This window comes from Agelaius phoeniceus, chromosome 2 (genome assembly GCF_051311805.1).
Source record: "Agelaius phoeniceus isolate bAgePho1 chromosome 2, bAgePho1.hap1, whole genome shotgun sequence".
Lineage (NCBI taxonomy): Eukaryota > Metazoa > Chordata > Aves > Passeriformes > Icteridae > Agelaius > Agelaius phoeniceus.
In genome coordinates this window covers 91,470,500-91,486,287 of record NC_135266.1, presented here as the reverse complement: position 1 = coordinate 91,486,287, position 15,788 = coordinate 91,470,500, and the positions used below count along the sequence as shown (strand labels likewise).

The following is a 15,788-nucleotide window of genomic DNA, read 5'->3' as shown; positions in this document are numbered from 1 at the left end:
TTAATTTTTTCTGCTCGGCCCTGTGCAGTCGGGAGAGCACAGATGGGAGTTCAGCTGGGCTCGAGGTGGCTGGAATTGCTATTGCGGCATTCCTCGGTGCTGGTGGGAGAGAGAGGCAGAGAGAGACTGATGACTCATCAAGTCAGGTGGTTGTGCCTCTGCTGTGTGTCAGAAATTTCGTTCCCCTCTGCAGCAGCTTTCTCATCCCTCTGTGTAGGGGCACTGGAAGGACGATTATTTCGCAAGCGGTGATGCTTCACTGCTGAATTCTAGGTTTTTCATTGGGCCTCTGGGTTTTTGGTACTCCCTGCTTCTGCAAAATAAGGTAAGGAGCTGGGTTTGATAAAATTGTTGTAGATTTTCTTCCTTGCTGAAAGAAGGCTCCTAAAAATCTCACTGGAGTCTGAATGTTGAAAAAATCTTGTGTTAAGGTAGTTCGTAATGTAAATTCTGTGTCTAATCAAATGTTAGATGCAAAACCCAGGAACAGTGAAGCAAAATGGGTTTCTCCAAGGTTGAGAGCAGGGCAGTTACATTTTTTAGGCTACTGTGTAACCAGATTACGGTGCTGGGGAGAAACTGAGATAGAAAGCTCAGGTTATGGGGCTCTTTGTTTAATTAGGACTTTAAATTCAGTGTAATAAATCACCTTTTAGTCAGACAAGGTTCTACTGCAAGCAATACTTTGATTTCTGGTACTATTAATCAGAATATGACTGCTAGAGCTAAAGAGCATGTTTGAAATCAATTAGTGAACTGTTTTAGATAAGGAAGATATAAATTGTAAAGGATGCAAGATGCATCTTTACTCATAAGGGAATTAAAATTAAGCTGATATCCTATGTAGGTGTGCTAGTGGACTTTTGTAGGAGGGAATTGCATACAGTGCCGAATATCTTGTGTTGGCAAGAGGCCTTTCAAAGGCCTCAGGGGCTCTGTAGATTTCTAGAACGACCAGCTACCATGGCTTCTAGGGTACATATATGCTTTATGGAATTTCATTTTCTCTGAGTACTGGCAATGAAAACATCTAACAAGCTAGGAAGGTAAGGCAGCGTTTCGGTCCTCACGGACTTTTCCATATAAATTGAAAATCTGTAGTGCTTGTACACAAGCACAAGAAAATGATGCAGAGATAAATAACAGCTTTTTTTCCCCCCTAATTTGTATTCAGTGTTAAAAAAAGTATAGCCACTTAAGAAAGAGGTCAGCCTGGCTGGGTGGGCACTGGCTTTGTGTAGACTGTACTTTGGAGGTATAGCAGAGGTAAAGGAGAGAAGGAATTCACATCTTTAACACTTGAAATAGTTAATAGGTATGTGTTTCAAAGCTGGTGCAGATGCTAGAGATCATGGTAAAGACAGGGTTTATTAGTGTGTTGCTAGGTGGTCTAGTGGAGGACTCCCCTGCTCTACTTGGCTTGGCCAGTAATTTGGAAAGGTGGCTGTAGGAAGAGAGAGGAAGCAGAGCAGCCACAGGAACAGGAGAGGCAGATGCTGGCTGTCAGGATGCTGCCATTTAACTGCAGAATGGCTGTTCTGAGGTTCTCACTTGCCTCCCTAAAAGGTAAAGAGTTGCTTCAAGCAGGTTTTGATTATGAAGAAAAGTTAATTTAAATTGAAACTGGCCCAGTGTTCCTGCTTTTCCTTGCCTTTGTAATTTGACTCTTTCATATGGGAGGTTGTCTAATTGCCAAGCTGTGTCTCTGATTCAGTTAGGAGAATGTGGTTTGACTCTCTACTGTGCTTTTAGAGGTGTTGATAGTAAGACACTGGACATTGTTCTGTGTTGTTATATTGGAGTAAATGTTTAATTTGAATTTATAAGAACAATTGCTTCTTTCAATATGAACAGCAATTGTGCTTGAGTTTTAGTTGTTAAAAGCAAACACGTTTTAGTTGTTAAAAGCAAAAAAGATGAGATTGTTGTGTTAGTCAGATCAGAGCCAGCTCATACCAGCTGCTCAGGAACTGCAGATTGCCTTGCGAAGACCTCCCCTCTGCCATTTGTCAGAGGAGGCATTTGAGAAAAAAGCAGTGAAATTAAAATTGTCTCCTGGGTCTAAACACCAGGAAGTGTGAAAGATAACCTATGGCTATGGAGGGTAGAGGGATCTAATGGATATCTGGCTTAGCCTTTGGGCTCACGACCCATTAGCAGGTCTGCTCCAAGCTGGTGGAGACTGAACCATGATCAGCTGCTGTGGAATAAATCAGTGGCAGCCATGATAGACATTACACTCCACAGAGACATGGAGCCTGGGGGAAGCTATTCCTTCAGGATGAAGAGGAGTTTGGAATCATTGGACATCTTCTTCTTAAAGAGCAGTGCCACCAATTTGAAACTTATAGATCAGTAAAGAGGCTGAGGGGCAGAGGACTTGTATTGCTATGTTAAAAAGCTGGAAAGCAGTTGTAGGTTTTCAAGAATAGCAGAAGTCAGCTACTGCTCCCAAAGAATAGGCAAAAACATATCCTTTAATTGTACTGGAAAGGGTGGCAATGGAGTTGCTGTCTTGGTTATTATAAACAGGGCAGGTTTTTAAGCCTGAGTATGCCTTTGTATTTGCTGTCTTGTGGAAGATGCTGGGTTAGATTAGGCTGCTCTCAAAGACTTGAGTGTGAGTGTCAGCAGATGCCTTCCAGTTCATGTCACCAACCCAGGGGCCTTGCTGCTGATTAGGACAGGAGCCTTCTGTGCTGGGGCTGCACCTTTCACCAGTGCTGTGTCCTAAGGGTGTCTGTACAGGAGAAGAGGGAAGAGTGTGGCCTTGCAGTTCTCTAACACCCATCAGTTTCCAAGGTAACACACAGCATGGTAAGGGCTCACAAAGCAAAACCCTTAAATCCTCTGATCCGCACTGGAAGCAGGACAGCCCAGCTGCCAGCCGCAGGACAAACATGGATGGAGGAAGTCTCTTGATAAAACAGCTTTTCCAGTGCCAGTTGTTTAGATTTGTTAAACAGTTACTGGCATGAGATGACAGCCTGTTGTTTAACTGTTGCAAGTTGAAGGGGTTTGCCCATTATTCAGCACAATTCTTCTGTAAGGCTCTGTGGGTTTCACTGAGAGCAAAGACTGCATAGTATGTAGCTGTGAGACACATAGAAAAGATTCACATCTTTGTGTGCTGGTGCTTCTGAAAATCTGTGTTTCTTCCTCTACATACTGTGATTCAGCACCTTAAGATAGCAAAAATTGAATTTTCACAATTAATATTTGTAATATTGCATTTTAGAGACTGGTGGCAGTAAAGCGGACCCAGAACATTCTCTTTCTCACTCAGAATCATGGAAAACTCCATATTTTGAAGGAGAGTAATGACATGTGGAATACTAAAGAGATTTTCTGTCATTTAAATATCCTATAACCAAGCTTAAAGACAGTGCAACAGTGTTAGGGCATTGTTCTATTGCATCTTTTTCATTCGGTAACATTCTGTAGAGCATATTATGGGGTGATGTTCTACCCCTGTGTTTCTGCAGTAAGGAATCTCAGTCATTTTGTTTGTTTAAATCAGTTACTTTTTAACTTTTTACAGCTTTAAAATGAGTTAAAAGTGCTTAAGGCTAATGGCACTTCTGGCTATGAGTTTAGAGTTCTTTTTAACTGAAAATAAGAGAGCAGAGGGAAGAGGAGGAAGTTACTGTGTGTGTGTGTTCTTCAGGACTGACTCTTATTTTTTTCTTTTGTTCAGTTGAACAGGCAAAATGGACTTCTCCAAGCTCCCCAAAATCCGTGATGAGGACAGAGAGGCTTTTGTTGGCTATGTTTATGGAGTCTCAGGACCTGGTAGGTATTATTTTGTAAAGGAAGTAATAAATTTTGTTTTATCTAGGATCTTGTTAATCTTCACTTGAAAGCAGAGAAGTATAAAAGAGCTCTGGGTGGTGGTTTTCATTTTTTTTTTTTGGGGTAGAGGACTTCAAGAAGAATTACTGACTTGTAGTCAAACTATTAAAAAAACTGCTAACAAGATGTTACTATTAATTAACCTTTTTTTAAAAATATAATGAGCAGAAGCAGGCAGTTGAATAAAAATAACAATAATAATAATAACAAAAGGTAAGCTTTCTGTATGAGAAAAAAACCCTTGCTTGGAAATCTGCAGGGCCCAGTGTGCTGAGATTCACTAAAAGGGTATGAAATAAATAGTCTGTTCTCACTGAAAGTTTGTCCCTGTGCTTTCTGATATCCTCAGTCCCTGTCAGTGTGAAGCTGTTCTGTTTACTGCACCATGGGCTGGGGGAGCTCAGCAAGGAGCCACAAGAGTCAGGGAAGGTGATAGAATGTGGTGATAGAGCAGCTGGGAGAAGGAGGACTCTTCCTTCATCTTTATCAGCTGAAATAATTTCGGCTCTGCTAGGAACAGCTTTTGAATACAGGGAGGCTCTACTGGCTTTTCTGCTCCCTCCTGCATTCTCTTCAGGAGCTGAAGGAAAGGATGGGAATGTGAGAACAGAAGATTAGCAAGTTTTTTTGTTAATGCAACATATTTGATGAATAAGAAATTCCCTACCTAAATAGGCACAAGTTTTCTGACTGCAAATTCTGTAACTGCAGAGGTGGTACTTCAAAAAAATTTTAAACTGACACAGCTTTCTTTTCCAAGAAGTGGAAAATGTATTTTTGTGTAAATATGTGACTCTTGTGTGCGTTACTGTGATCATAATCTGCAAGACATAATAAATTTTATTCTAAAGCAGCCAGGACTCCGTGTATGACCTGCTGAAATCTAACTCAAAGCACCAAGAAGTTTCAGGCCCAAAACATGCTGCACAACAATCTTCATCTGTTGAAAGTTAATTTAAGTGCCCTAAGATAGACAACACTTTTCTACAAAAAATAGTATTTTTTAAAAGCTTTCTAGGCATCACTTTAGATGCAAGCAGGTGCCTTGGCTTGATCTATCCATGTTTATGCCAGCATCCAGATGCTACCAAGGTAAACAGAAGCTTAAGTGACTTGAAAATGCTGGCCCCCAACCACAGGCTTATGTAACTACCAGGCATTGAGTGAGTTTTGCCATTTTCTTGTGTGCTTTAATTTAGTCAGATGAGAATGTGGCCTAGCTCACTGCAAGGGAGAAATGCCTATAGAACTTGTTTGTCAAAGTTTACAGCATCTCACACCCTCAACGTTTGCAATCTGTCAAGACAGATAAGAGAAATTATGGCCTGAATTGTCCTGTGAATTACTACATTCTCATAGTGTCCTCTTCTTCTGGATAAAGGACAGAGTGAAAACTGTAGGAAAACTTATTCTTTTGACTTATTCTTTTTAACTTATTCTTTTTAAACTAGAAATACCAGGAGTTGTGGCGTCCTTTTGTGAAGTCAAGAATGTGTGTCTTATATGGGTGAATACCAGGTTTATGCTGTGCAGTTCTTTGAGACTTGTGATGGGTAAATTTCCTGAGCTGCAGGGAAAATAACTCACCTATGTGCTTGTCTTTTGCAGTGGTCACAGCCTGCAACATGGCAGGTGCTGCCATGTATGAGCTGGTGCGAGTGGGACACAGTGAGCTGGTGGGGGAGATCATCCGCCTGGAAGGGGATCTGGCAACTGTCCAGGTGTATGAGGAAACTTGTATCCTTTTCACTGCTCCCTCTCTGCTGCCAGATACTCTGGGTTCTGGCAGGACGTCTGTTCTGCATGTGTTTTGTAAATTTTAATGGGTTTGAGGTGAATCTTACCTTGTGTGGCTCTGTAGCAAGGAGACTTTTGACTGGGAATCAAAGTGTACCTTAGAATTCAAGTGCATTTTAATGCCTCTTTGTAAGGCAGTTGACAAGTGTCAACCATAAATGGCAAACCTAAGCAATATTTGTTGCGTCTTTGTCTTTGCTTTTGATAACTGTGCTTGTATAATGCTTAAATAAGAAATGTGAAGTGGGCAGGATGCCTTCTTTTGGACAGAGTATTTTGCCAAGCATAACAGATTACACTTTTTCTGCTGCACTAGGCTTACAGTATCTTGGTCCAGCTATGATGCAGCATATATTCTAAAAGCTAGGCAACATAAAATGTATTTTTTATTACATATATATATATATATATATATATATGAGAAAGTGTCAAAAAAGAAGTCATAAAATTTGAAGGCAGGCCTCTTTCTCCCTCCCAAGGGGGCTGTGTGTATCTGTATAGCCTAGGAAAAATTTGGCTGTGCTGGCTCCTAAACCTTGGTTCTGAGGAGCTTGCTGGCAAACTGCTGACTAGGTCCTGTCTCTGCCTAATAATTTATCATTTTAGATGGCATCATTGTTACAGTATCAAGTAGCTTTCCATCAGTACATGGAGCAAGTTTGAGTCTAGTTTACTTTTAATCTCGTGTTGAGAGGAAATTTGGTCATATGCCTCTCTGAAGTCAACTTGTATTAAAAACTGGTATTAAATTTATTGAGTTTGTGTAAGTTTTGGAGGTTTCTTTTGTATTCCTGCAGACCCTTCTGCCAAGGTGCTGGCCCTTTGCAGAGAAAAGCCCATTGTGCATCCTTTGAGCTCAGGTAGTGCACAGACCTGACAACTTGGTATGAGACAGGAGGGCAATAGTGCTGGTCTTAGACAAAGTCCTTTTAAAATTAGGGTGCTATTGAAAAAAGCTGTGCAAGGCTCAAGATCAAAACAGTTGTGCTCTCTAAGCAAATTCTGAAGTGGAAAAATTCCATATTTCATAAGATTATCTGACTTAAACAGCCTAATCTGTTTTCTAGGTTTGAAGATGTAAGAAATGTGTGATGTTTTGTCATCTCACTGCCTGGCACTTGAGTGAACTCATCCATATTAGCTGACATTGGTTGCCAACAACAGTTGACTTGAACAAACGATCATAAAGCAGAATATTTGCCACTACTTGGCCTCTCTAGAGGATGGTGAACTTTGCTGTTTGGGGAAATTCAGAATTTAGTATAAGGCTACTATTCCTATGTTACACATCAGCATTTGCTTCTCAAATGCTTATGTGTAACATAGGAATAGTATTACCTTAAAGTCAGAAAAGAAGGTTGAGAGTATGATGTGAACCTGATGATTTCTGCCTGGTTTCTTTCCCTTGTTCTGGATGAACTTTTCCTCAGCAAATCTGTAGCTGGTGTCTCTGTAGGAGATCCTGTGCTCCGTACTGGGAAGCCCCTGTCAGTGGAGCTGGGGCCTGGCATTATGGGAGCTATTTTTGATGGTATCCAGAGACCTCTCTCGGACATCAGCACCCTGACCAAAAGTATCTATATCCCTAGAGGTGTCAATGTGTCAGCTTTGAGCCGAGATGTCAAATGGGACTTCACACCTTCCAAAAATCTGCGGGTAGGTTCTGACAATCCTTTGTTCCCCTCTTGCTCCTCTACCCCCAGAGCTTAGGCCTGGAGCAGTGTGCTAAGGCTGTGACTGCTGGGCCCTGTGGTTAATGCTGCATTTATTGAAGTTTGCAAAAAGGAGTGCTAGGAAGTGGTAGTGATGTATGAGACCAGATGGGGATCACCAAAACTTACTTGATATAACTTACAGAGTTTTGATGTATTTACCAAACCATAGAGAAACTTGTGCAATTGCAGTAAGCATTAGCAGGAGCCAATACTACCTGAGCAAAAAGAATGACTGCAGCACACATTTTGCAAATGGTGAAGGTACCCTTAGAGCTGAAAAATGTCATGGCTTTAGCCCTTTGCAGCATCTTTTTTCCAGCCCTGCAGGTTAGCATATGCTATCCTTTCTCTTCTTAGCACATTAGGTTGAGAGGTGGAAAAGAAACAAGGAAAATTTCTTTTGTCTGTTAGTAATTGCTCCTGTCTGAGCCTTGAAAGACACTACATCACAGGTAGTGTTGCTAGCAATGCTGTTGGAGTAATGAATTATGTAAATGAGCTACTGTGCTGTAACAAGGAATTTTTAAAAGGGGTAATCACAGTGCTAGACTTAATAGCTGTAGTATTTTTTACAGTTTGTCAAGGTTCTTTTTTAAAAGTTATGACTAATAGACCTGTTCTGATTTTAGGTTGGCAGCCACATCACTGGTGGAGATATTTATGGTGTGGTGAATGAAAACTCCCTGATCAAACACAAAATCATGCTGCCCCCACGGAACAGGGGTACAGTTACATACATTGCTCCTCCAGGAAACTATGACACTTCAGTAAGTCTCCCAAACTGCAGCTGCTGGTATATTCCATGTCTCTTTTATAAGGTTGATGTACTCTTTCTGTTCTGCATGAGGCCAGCTAAAGTGTTTCAACAAGGTGTCTGAGTTAATGATCACTTCTGCTACCCTGCCTGCAGGGGTTGCATTATTATTTTGTGCAGGTATTTTCTATGTTTATGGCTTCCCAATGGCATTCCACTGTGCCATGTTTGATAACCTCTGTGGGGATCTACAATATCTTATGAATATGTAAAATTCACTTGCTCTTCAAAAGCCTGTTTTTAATGTATGGTGTATCTTGCTCTGTTTTCCCCCAGAGGCCTTGTAACTATGGGAGAGAGCCTTCCCTTGGGAGGTGATGATTGCATGAGAGATTCTAAGAGCTCTGTGGTGTTACCAAAAGCCTGTGCAGAGTAGTTAAAGTGAGAATTTATGTGCTGGTCCAGCGTGCAGCTGTTTGCTTACTTCACATGTCTTTGTGTTAGGATGTTGTGCTAGAGCTGGAGTTTGAAGGTGTGAAGGAGAAGTTCACCATGGTGCAGGTGTGGCCGGTACGCCAGGTCCGTCCTGTCACCGAGAAGTTACCAGCCAATCATCCTTTATTAACTGGCCAACGAGTCCTGGATGCCCTCTTCCCGTAAGTGCTTCCTTTTATTTTGTACTGTGTAAGAAATCTCTCCCTCAGGGGGAAGCAGAAGCAAGAGGCCTTAGAGCATTAGGTTTTTTTAATGGTAAGCTTTCGCCATGTGTCACAGCATAATCTTAAAAAAATATTTAGCTGAACTTCTCATATTTATTTGGCAGGTGAACCCACTGGTGGAAAAAGGAAGTTTAACAAAACTGTTCTAGGTCATTAATCTTGAAAAAACTGAATGTGCATAAGCTTATCATAACCATGCCACATCTACAGAAAGGCTAGAACTTTCAAGCTTGCTATCTTCATTTGGATGCATGAGTAGGATATCTTTCCACGGTCTTGAGGATGTGTAGTTTCCAATGATTTTGAGGTTGCCACTTAGGAAAACTGTTGCACTTAACTGTAACACAAACTGCTCATTTAAGCAGCTAACTTCTAAGACCCTGAATTCAGTTATTTTAGTCCTGAAATATTGTGCTCCTTATTTTCTATAAGGCACAGCTAAGTACAGTTGTTCTTTTCTTAGCATTTCCATTCCATCGCTGCTTCCAGCTGTGAAAACTGCTTTGTCTCAAGCCCAAAAGTCATGCTGTTGTATCAGCATAAGTCACATACTTAAGGACAGGAGAAGAAAAGGATGGTTTAATCCCTCAATTTTTTTGTTTCGTGAAATACCTCTGTGTTTCTCACCTAGAACATTGAATGTGACTCCTGCCATTCTGCTTTTGATGAGGGAGTTCTAGTGAAAAATATATTCTAAGATGGGAAAGAGCTGTTTTTTAGTTCCTTTCAAATCAGAGTCCTTTTTCTTTACTCAGGTGTGTACAAGGGGGTACAACAGCGATTCCTGGGGCATTTGGTTGTGGAAAGACTGTGATCTCACAGTCTCTTTCAAAGTACTCCAACAGTGATGTCATCATTTATGTAGGCTGTGGAGAACGAGGAAATGAAATGTCTGAAGTACTGAGAGATTTCCCTGAGGTTAGTATGGAGATTTCATGGAGAGTAAACCTTCCTGGGAAGACTTGCTATCGTACTGGTATTGTAACCGAGTAAAATACCCTATTGGTAGAGTGACTTGAAAAGGTCATCTTGCCTGCTGTGAAGCTCTGGCAAAAATCCCTTTTGGCTTGTTAAAGAATTATTTCAGTGGCCCCTCAATAAACATCTGGACTAGTTTTTGGGTGTACCTTCTAAATAAAGCCAGAATGAATGTCAGAGAAGAATTTAGCACAGTTGTAAGCATCTCACCTGTCGCTGGTCATGTCTCTAACTTGACCATGCATAGAAAATGCAATTTATAAATTGCAGGGTGGTGATACAGTTCCCAGGTATTGGTTTGACATGTTCAGCTTTGGAATACCTTTTGAATCAAGTAGAAAATACCTTGTTAATAAAAAAACCACAAAAACAACCAAGCAACAGATTTAGCAATCCTTGTACCTGTTATTATGTTTTAGTGAAGGTGTTGTGACAGGGTCGGCTAGTATGAACTGTCAGGTAGAAACTTTACTGTCAGAAATAGGGGCTAAAAGGCTTGGGTGTGTTGATTGGTGACAAAGTGTCAAAGTCAAGCTGAGGTAGCCCTGAAGAAGGCAAATCTCAAGGTATTCATAAATGGAATTCTACACAAATATCAGGGTGTGCATTCTGTTGTCCAGGCACTTGTAAAGCTTCACTGAGGTTAAAAATGTGGTTTTATGACCAGTTGTCAAATACTAACTTGGATTCTTGTAGATGGGGGAAAAAAGCTCTCTAATTCCTTATGGACTTATGACAGCAGGCTAAGAATTTTTAGCTCTTTCAGCCTGGAAATCTGAGAGAGGACCATGTGCTTCCTCGTGCAGTGGGTTTGTCATTACTTACTTGAATGGGATCTACAGAGATTTGGCAGTTGCAGAAGATGAGGTGAGGCTGAAGCACGTACCTTAACAAATAAAGCTGTGTGCAGTTTGAAAGACAAACCAACATGTCCTAAAATTTTGACTCTCATCTTTGGTCTTGGTAGAGTAGCTGAGGGGAGTATCCTGATACAAGGCAAGTAAAACAGTAAAAAAAAAAAAACAAGCAGCAAAAAATTAACAAAAAAAAATCTTGCTACTGTTACAGTTTGGGTATTTTTCCTTTTCTTGCATTTTAGTTAACAATGGAAGTTGATGGCAAGGTAGAAAGCATCATGAAGAGAACAGCTCTAGTAGCAAATACTTCCAACATGCCCGTGGCTGCCAGAGAAGCCTCCATCTATACTGGTAAGATTTACAAGAGGATAGAGAAAGTTGTGTGTATAAAACAAGCCATCATGCTCTAGTATATTCAATTCCTGAGATGACCATATCAAGAAGCCAGTTTAGTTTCAGAAGTAAACCTTCTCAGACTTTGCCTGCACCAAGTCTTAGTATCTTAATTGAATCTGGCTTGCTTGCATATAATTGCCATTTCTGAATATTGAGTAAATTTTGTTTATAAGGTGAATTTACTGTGCCAGGACTTGTGTAGGTTTTCTGCATGTGTTAATTCTGTAAGCTTTAGGTTTTGACTAGCTTTTTGCTGACAAGTACAGCTACTTAATGGACAGGGATAGTATTCTCTGAGCTGGTTGACTAATATTTCCTTTGCAGCCTCTTAAAGGCTTTTTTAAAGTTCTTTTTTATGAACAGTTGTCAGATAATTCAGATAAAACACAATCTTTTTCTCACTCTTGTATTCTGGTGGTTTGAAAGGGAAGGAGACATTTTACAGTTAGAAGAGTCTTTGTTCATGGTTTCAGTGAGGAAAAGTGTCGGAACCCAGGAAATTCCTCTGGCTGCCCTGGAGGACTTGAGCCCCTGCCCAGGGGGCTCAGAGACCTTGGCACAGCGCCCAAAATCCCTGTGCCTTTGATTTAGCCCTTGGAAAAAATAATTACCAACCTTATATGAAGAATTACAAGCCACGAAAGTTTAAGTAGAGTGATAGTGAATTTATCACAGGGTGAAAAATAGATTTTTGGAGCTTTTAGAATGTGGGTTCAGGGGGCAAGATGGAGGAATCTGGGCATGTCGAGCCTTTCTCCTTTTTCTTCTTGGCCTCCATCTTCTCCTGTGATGTTGGCACTTTTAGATTGGTTTAGAGTAGAAGTTCACTGTCTAACATGGGTGATAGTTATTGGAAAGTAATTGTAAATATTGTACACATAGTTTTTAGTATAAAAAGATAACACCATCTCTGAGGCGGGCAAAGTGCCTCTGACTGTCCTCTTGAACGGACCTCGACAGGACAGGAAGAAGAATTTTATAGATAAGATAAAATAACCTTGAGACCGAGAAATGAAGAGTTCTGACTCCTTTGACTGCTGGGTTGGGAAAAGAGACTTTCTAACCCATCTCGGGGTCACTCTGACCAGCGAGAGACCCTGAGAGGAAAGAGTATCATCAGTGACATTGCAGTGTCTCTTCAAAGAAATACACATGAATGTAAGATGAATCTGAGTGGTCCATAAACAAAAATGAGGTGAGTGAGAAGAAATAAACAGAAAAAAAAGACAGCAGGGACATAAGCAGGAAGAAAGAGTAACTTCCATTGTCTGTTTCCATCAAAATGTAAATCAAATAATTTGGTTTATTTACGTATTTATGATGACATATAAGCATAGAATTCCTTTTTGCACTGTATCCTGCAGCAGGCTGTTGTCTTTGTCACAGGAATCACCCTGTCCGAGTATTTCCGGGATATGGGCTACCATGTCAGTATGATGGCAGACTCCACTTCCCGATGGGCTGAGGCCCTCAGGGAGATCTCAGGGCGACTGGCTGAAATGCCAGCTGGTGAGTAGTCTTTCCTCAGCCTAGGCTTGTACATGCAGCCCTTCAAACTGGGAGTCTCTGACTGAATCTCTGTGTGTTGGTGTTTGCAGACAGTGGTTATCCAGCCTACCTCGGTGCCCGGCTGGCCTCTTTCTACGAGCGAGCCGGGAGAGTGAAGTGTCTGGGGAATCCTGAGAGGGAAGGCAGCGTCAGCATTGTTGGAGCGTGAGTGTTGCTTTGCTTTGCCTCTGCACCTGTTTTGTATGACACTATTGGAATTAAATACCAATATACCCGGATGGAACGTGCCTGGGCTTGTCCTGGCCCTTGCTGCTTGACCAAAGGCAGCAGCTGTGGTGGTTTCACCTGAGAAACACCTTTGGCTAGCAGTGTGCTGCAGCTGGGCACTTGGGACAAGTCCAGGCATGCAGGAGCTCAGGTTTACCACTGGCGGAGAAGCTTTAAGGAAAGGAGTTGGGTTCTGCTTGAGGGTCTGATCCAGAGCTTTATTCCTGGCCCACAGGCCTCTGAATCCAGCAATCCTCTAACAGAACTCTCCCGAACCGCGTGGTTGCTGTGTCTTTTAACCCTAGGGAGAGGGAAGGGGTAGGGATCCCACCAACCAGGTAAGGGGGGGGAAGTCTCAGGGGACAAATGACACCTGGATGGCCCAATGTCCCCAGGGCTGAGAGGCATCCTTTGAACTCTGCCAATCACTTGACGCCCTTCTGGAATGCCAAGATTGATGGACAGCACTCAGCAGGGGGCAAGGGAGGGGGAAAGGAGTGGTGATTGGCACCTGGGGAAGGACTGGGAAACTGAGGCAAACCATGACATCACACTGCAACATGACACGGTACCTTTTTTTTCAGACAAAAAGGTCTCGTTGCTCTGTGCAGCTGCAGAACTTAAAAATATGGGAGTGAGTAGGTAGATGCTTAGTCTCTGTTCACCCAGAACTGCTGCTGAATTGTGCGTGGGGGCAGAAGGAATGAATGCAGACAGGTAGCTCTGTGGGATCACAGGCACACCAATTGGATCAAGTGGCTCAGGGAAGAATGTCATTAGGGCACTCTGAAAAATATCTCAAACCATGCTCAGAGCAGGAAAGAAGGGGCAGTTAGAGCAGCAGTGTGTGCACTTGGAGGCATAATGAATCATGACTCTTATGCTCAAATATAGTTGAATTCCATGGAGCAGTGTATCTCAGGCTGTGATGTGCTGTGAGGAGCATGTTGTCTGCAGGGATTCTCCTAGGTTTGTGTATCATATCCTGGATAAAGTGGATTCCCTTTGTTTTCAGGAGGGCCCCTGGCATATGCAAGAACACCCAGAATTGACTTTTTGCTCTGCTTAGTTCTGTTCACAACATACATACATAAGGGCTTTCTGCTTTTGAGATTGGAAGACTACTTTTTTTTTTTAATCTCTGTGAAGGCACGTATTGGAGTGTCAAGCACAAATGAAGTAGTTACTGTATAGGTGAATATCAAAAATAATTCCAAATTGGCATATTGTTTTCTGTAAAATCACTGCACTGTGTATTCATGATGTTCTATCAGCACTCTTGCTGAATCTGTTATAGTTGAGACAGGTTTGATGATCCAAGCTGGAGTTACTACCTGCAGCTAACATGACTGAAATTACACCTTAATACTGTCAATCAGTCACTGATGTAACTATTTCATGGTATGCTTGATATTACCCCTGTGTGGATATGCATCAAGCACTTTCTGTAAACATATTGCAATCTGTTATTTAGTTGAAATCATGTGGACTTTTCTAGTTTCTCTGCACTGAGCTGTGCAGTCAGTCATATGTTCAGTACTTCAGTTTGAACTGTGAAAGCCACTCTGATAACCTTTCCCTATCTTTTCCTGCTCAGTGTCTCTCCCCCAGGTGGTGACTTCTCTGATCCTGTCACATCTGCTACCCTGGGCATTGTTCAGGTACGTCTCACAATGTTGCAAGCTCTTCTGTCCACTTTGTTAGACTCCAAATAGTTGTACTTCAGCACATTTGTGCCAGTGGCTGGGGTGAGCTTTGATTTGACACAGGCAGCATTGTAGGGTGTTTTGGAAAATGTTCTAACACTGTGAAAGGTGACCTTGTGGAGATGTTCTCAAACTGATGTGTTTGAGATCCCTTTGGAAGAGGGAGTGAAGACAGCAATTCCTTCCACCACTGCCTGCTCAGGGATGTCTGTGTCCTTTCTAAGTGCTGCCCGTTGAGCTGCACTGCAAATGTATCTGTTCCAGCTGAGATGGAAAGCAGACCACTCTTAATATAGGTGCTTTGAAACCACAAAAAATCCTCAGTGAAGCTGACTGGGAGTGTCTTGCAACTGTTTGCAGTTTTGGGAAAAGCAGTTACATCTATTCGGTCTCTGCTTTACATAGACTCCAATATTGACATTGCTGTGGCTAAGTGCTCCTCATGAGCAGTCTCAAGCTGAATAAATCTGAACTCAGCTTAAAAGTTGCATCATTTTTTGAGAAGTGTTATTTGAATGTCACTGCTATAGTTACCAGGCTCCCGGGCTTCCATTTGTGAAACCTTTGCTATGCTGCATTAACTCCAACTTGCTCGACTTCCTCTCTCTATTTTTTTAAATTGCCTTCAATTATTTTAGTTCACTTTTGATTTGGAGAGGCTGATTGACCTTTTTGGCTCCTGGCAGGTTTTCTGGGGCCTGGATAAGAAGCTGGCCCAGCGCAAGCACTTCCCATCTGTGAACTGGCTGATCAGCTACAGCAAATACACGCGAGCCCTGGACGAGTACTACGACAAACATTTCACAGAATTTGTCCCTCTCAGGACAAAGGCCAAAGAGATCCTGCAGGAGGAAGAGGACCTTGCAGAGATTGTGCAGCTTGTTGGGAAGGTGAGTGACCAGATGTGGTGTCATTGAGCCATCCTCCATTTCCTTATGGGTAGTGCAGGCTTTTGACCATATCTTTTGAGTAGACCTGATGGATACTGCATTGCACACAGAAGATCATTGGGAGGTGTCGGACTCTCTCACCTCAAACTGTGCTTTATTCCAACTTTCCTACATGTTGTTTGACTTCTAATGACAAATAGTTTTTCAGATTTGCTAAACCTTGGCTTGGTGCTGCTTTTCTCATGTAAATGATATTGGGACATCTACTGCTTGCTTTAATGTTCACTTGCTTCAGTGTTCCATTCAGTTCTGTTGCTGATATGCCCTTTGCTGCAACTAAAAGTACTA

General features: G+C 41.9%; 1 protein-coding gene across 2 annotated transcripts in view; it reads left to right on the top strand.

Moving 5' to 3' along the window:
- The window catches only part of ATP6V1A (ATPase H+ transporting V1 subunit A), a 31,749-nt gene that overhangs the window by 8,808 nt on the left and 7,153 nt on the right, over positions 1-15,788 (top strand). The window contains exons 1-12 of one of the 2 annotated variants that reach the window (XM_054654658.2): positions 163-325; positions 3,698-3,792; positions 5,461-5,589; positions 7,091-7,305; positions 7,994-8,131; positions 8,623-8,774; positions 9,593-9,755; positions 10,915-11,023; positions 12,455-12,577; positions 12,667-12,781; positions 14,442-14,505; positions 15,237-15,440. In XM_054654658.2, coding sequence (XP_054510633.1) covers positions 3,711-3,792; positions 5,461-5,589; positions 7,091-7,305; positions 7,994-8,131; positions 8,623-8,774; positions 9,593-9,755; positions 10,915-11,023; positions 12,455-12,577; positions 12,667-12,781; positions 14,442-14,505; positions 15,237-15,440 — 1,494 coding nt within the window. In that variant the 5' untranslated portion in view covers positions 163-325; positions 3,698-3,710. Of the gene's footprint in view, positions 1-162; positions 326-3,697; positions 3,793-5,460; positions 5,590-7,090; positions 7,306-7,993; positions 8,132-8,622; positions 8,775-9,592; positions 9,756-10,914; positions 11,024-12,454; positions 12,578-12,666; positions 12,782-14,441; positions 14,506-15,236; positions 15,441-15,788 lie in introns of those variants that run through there. The other variant, XM_054654659.2, reaches the window with a different exon arrangement.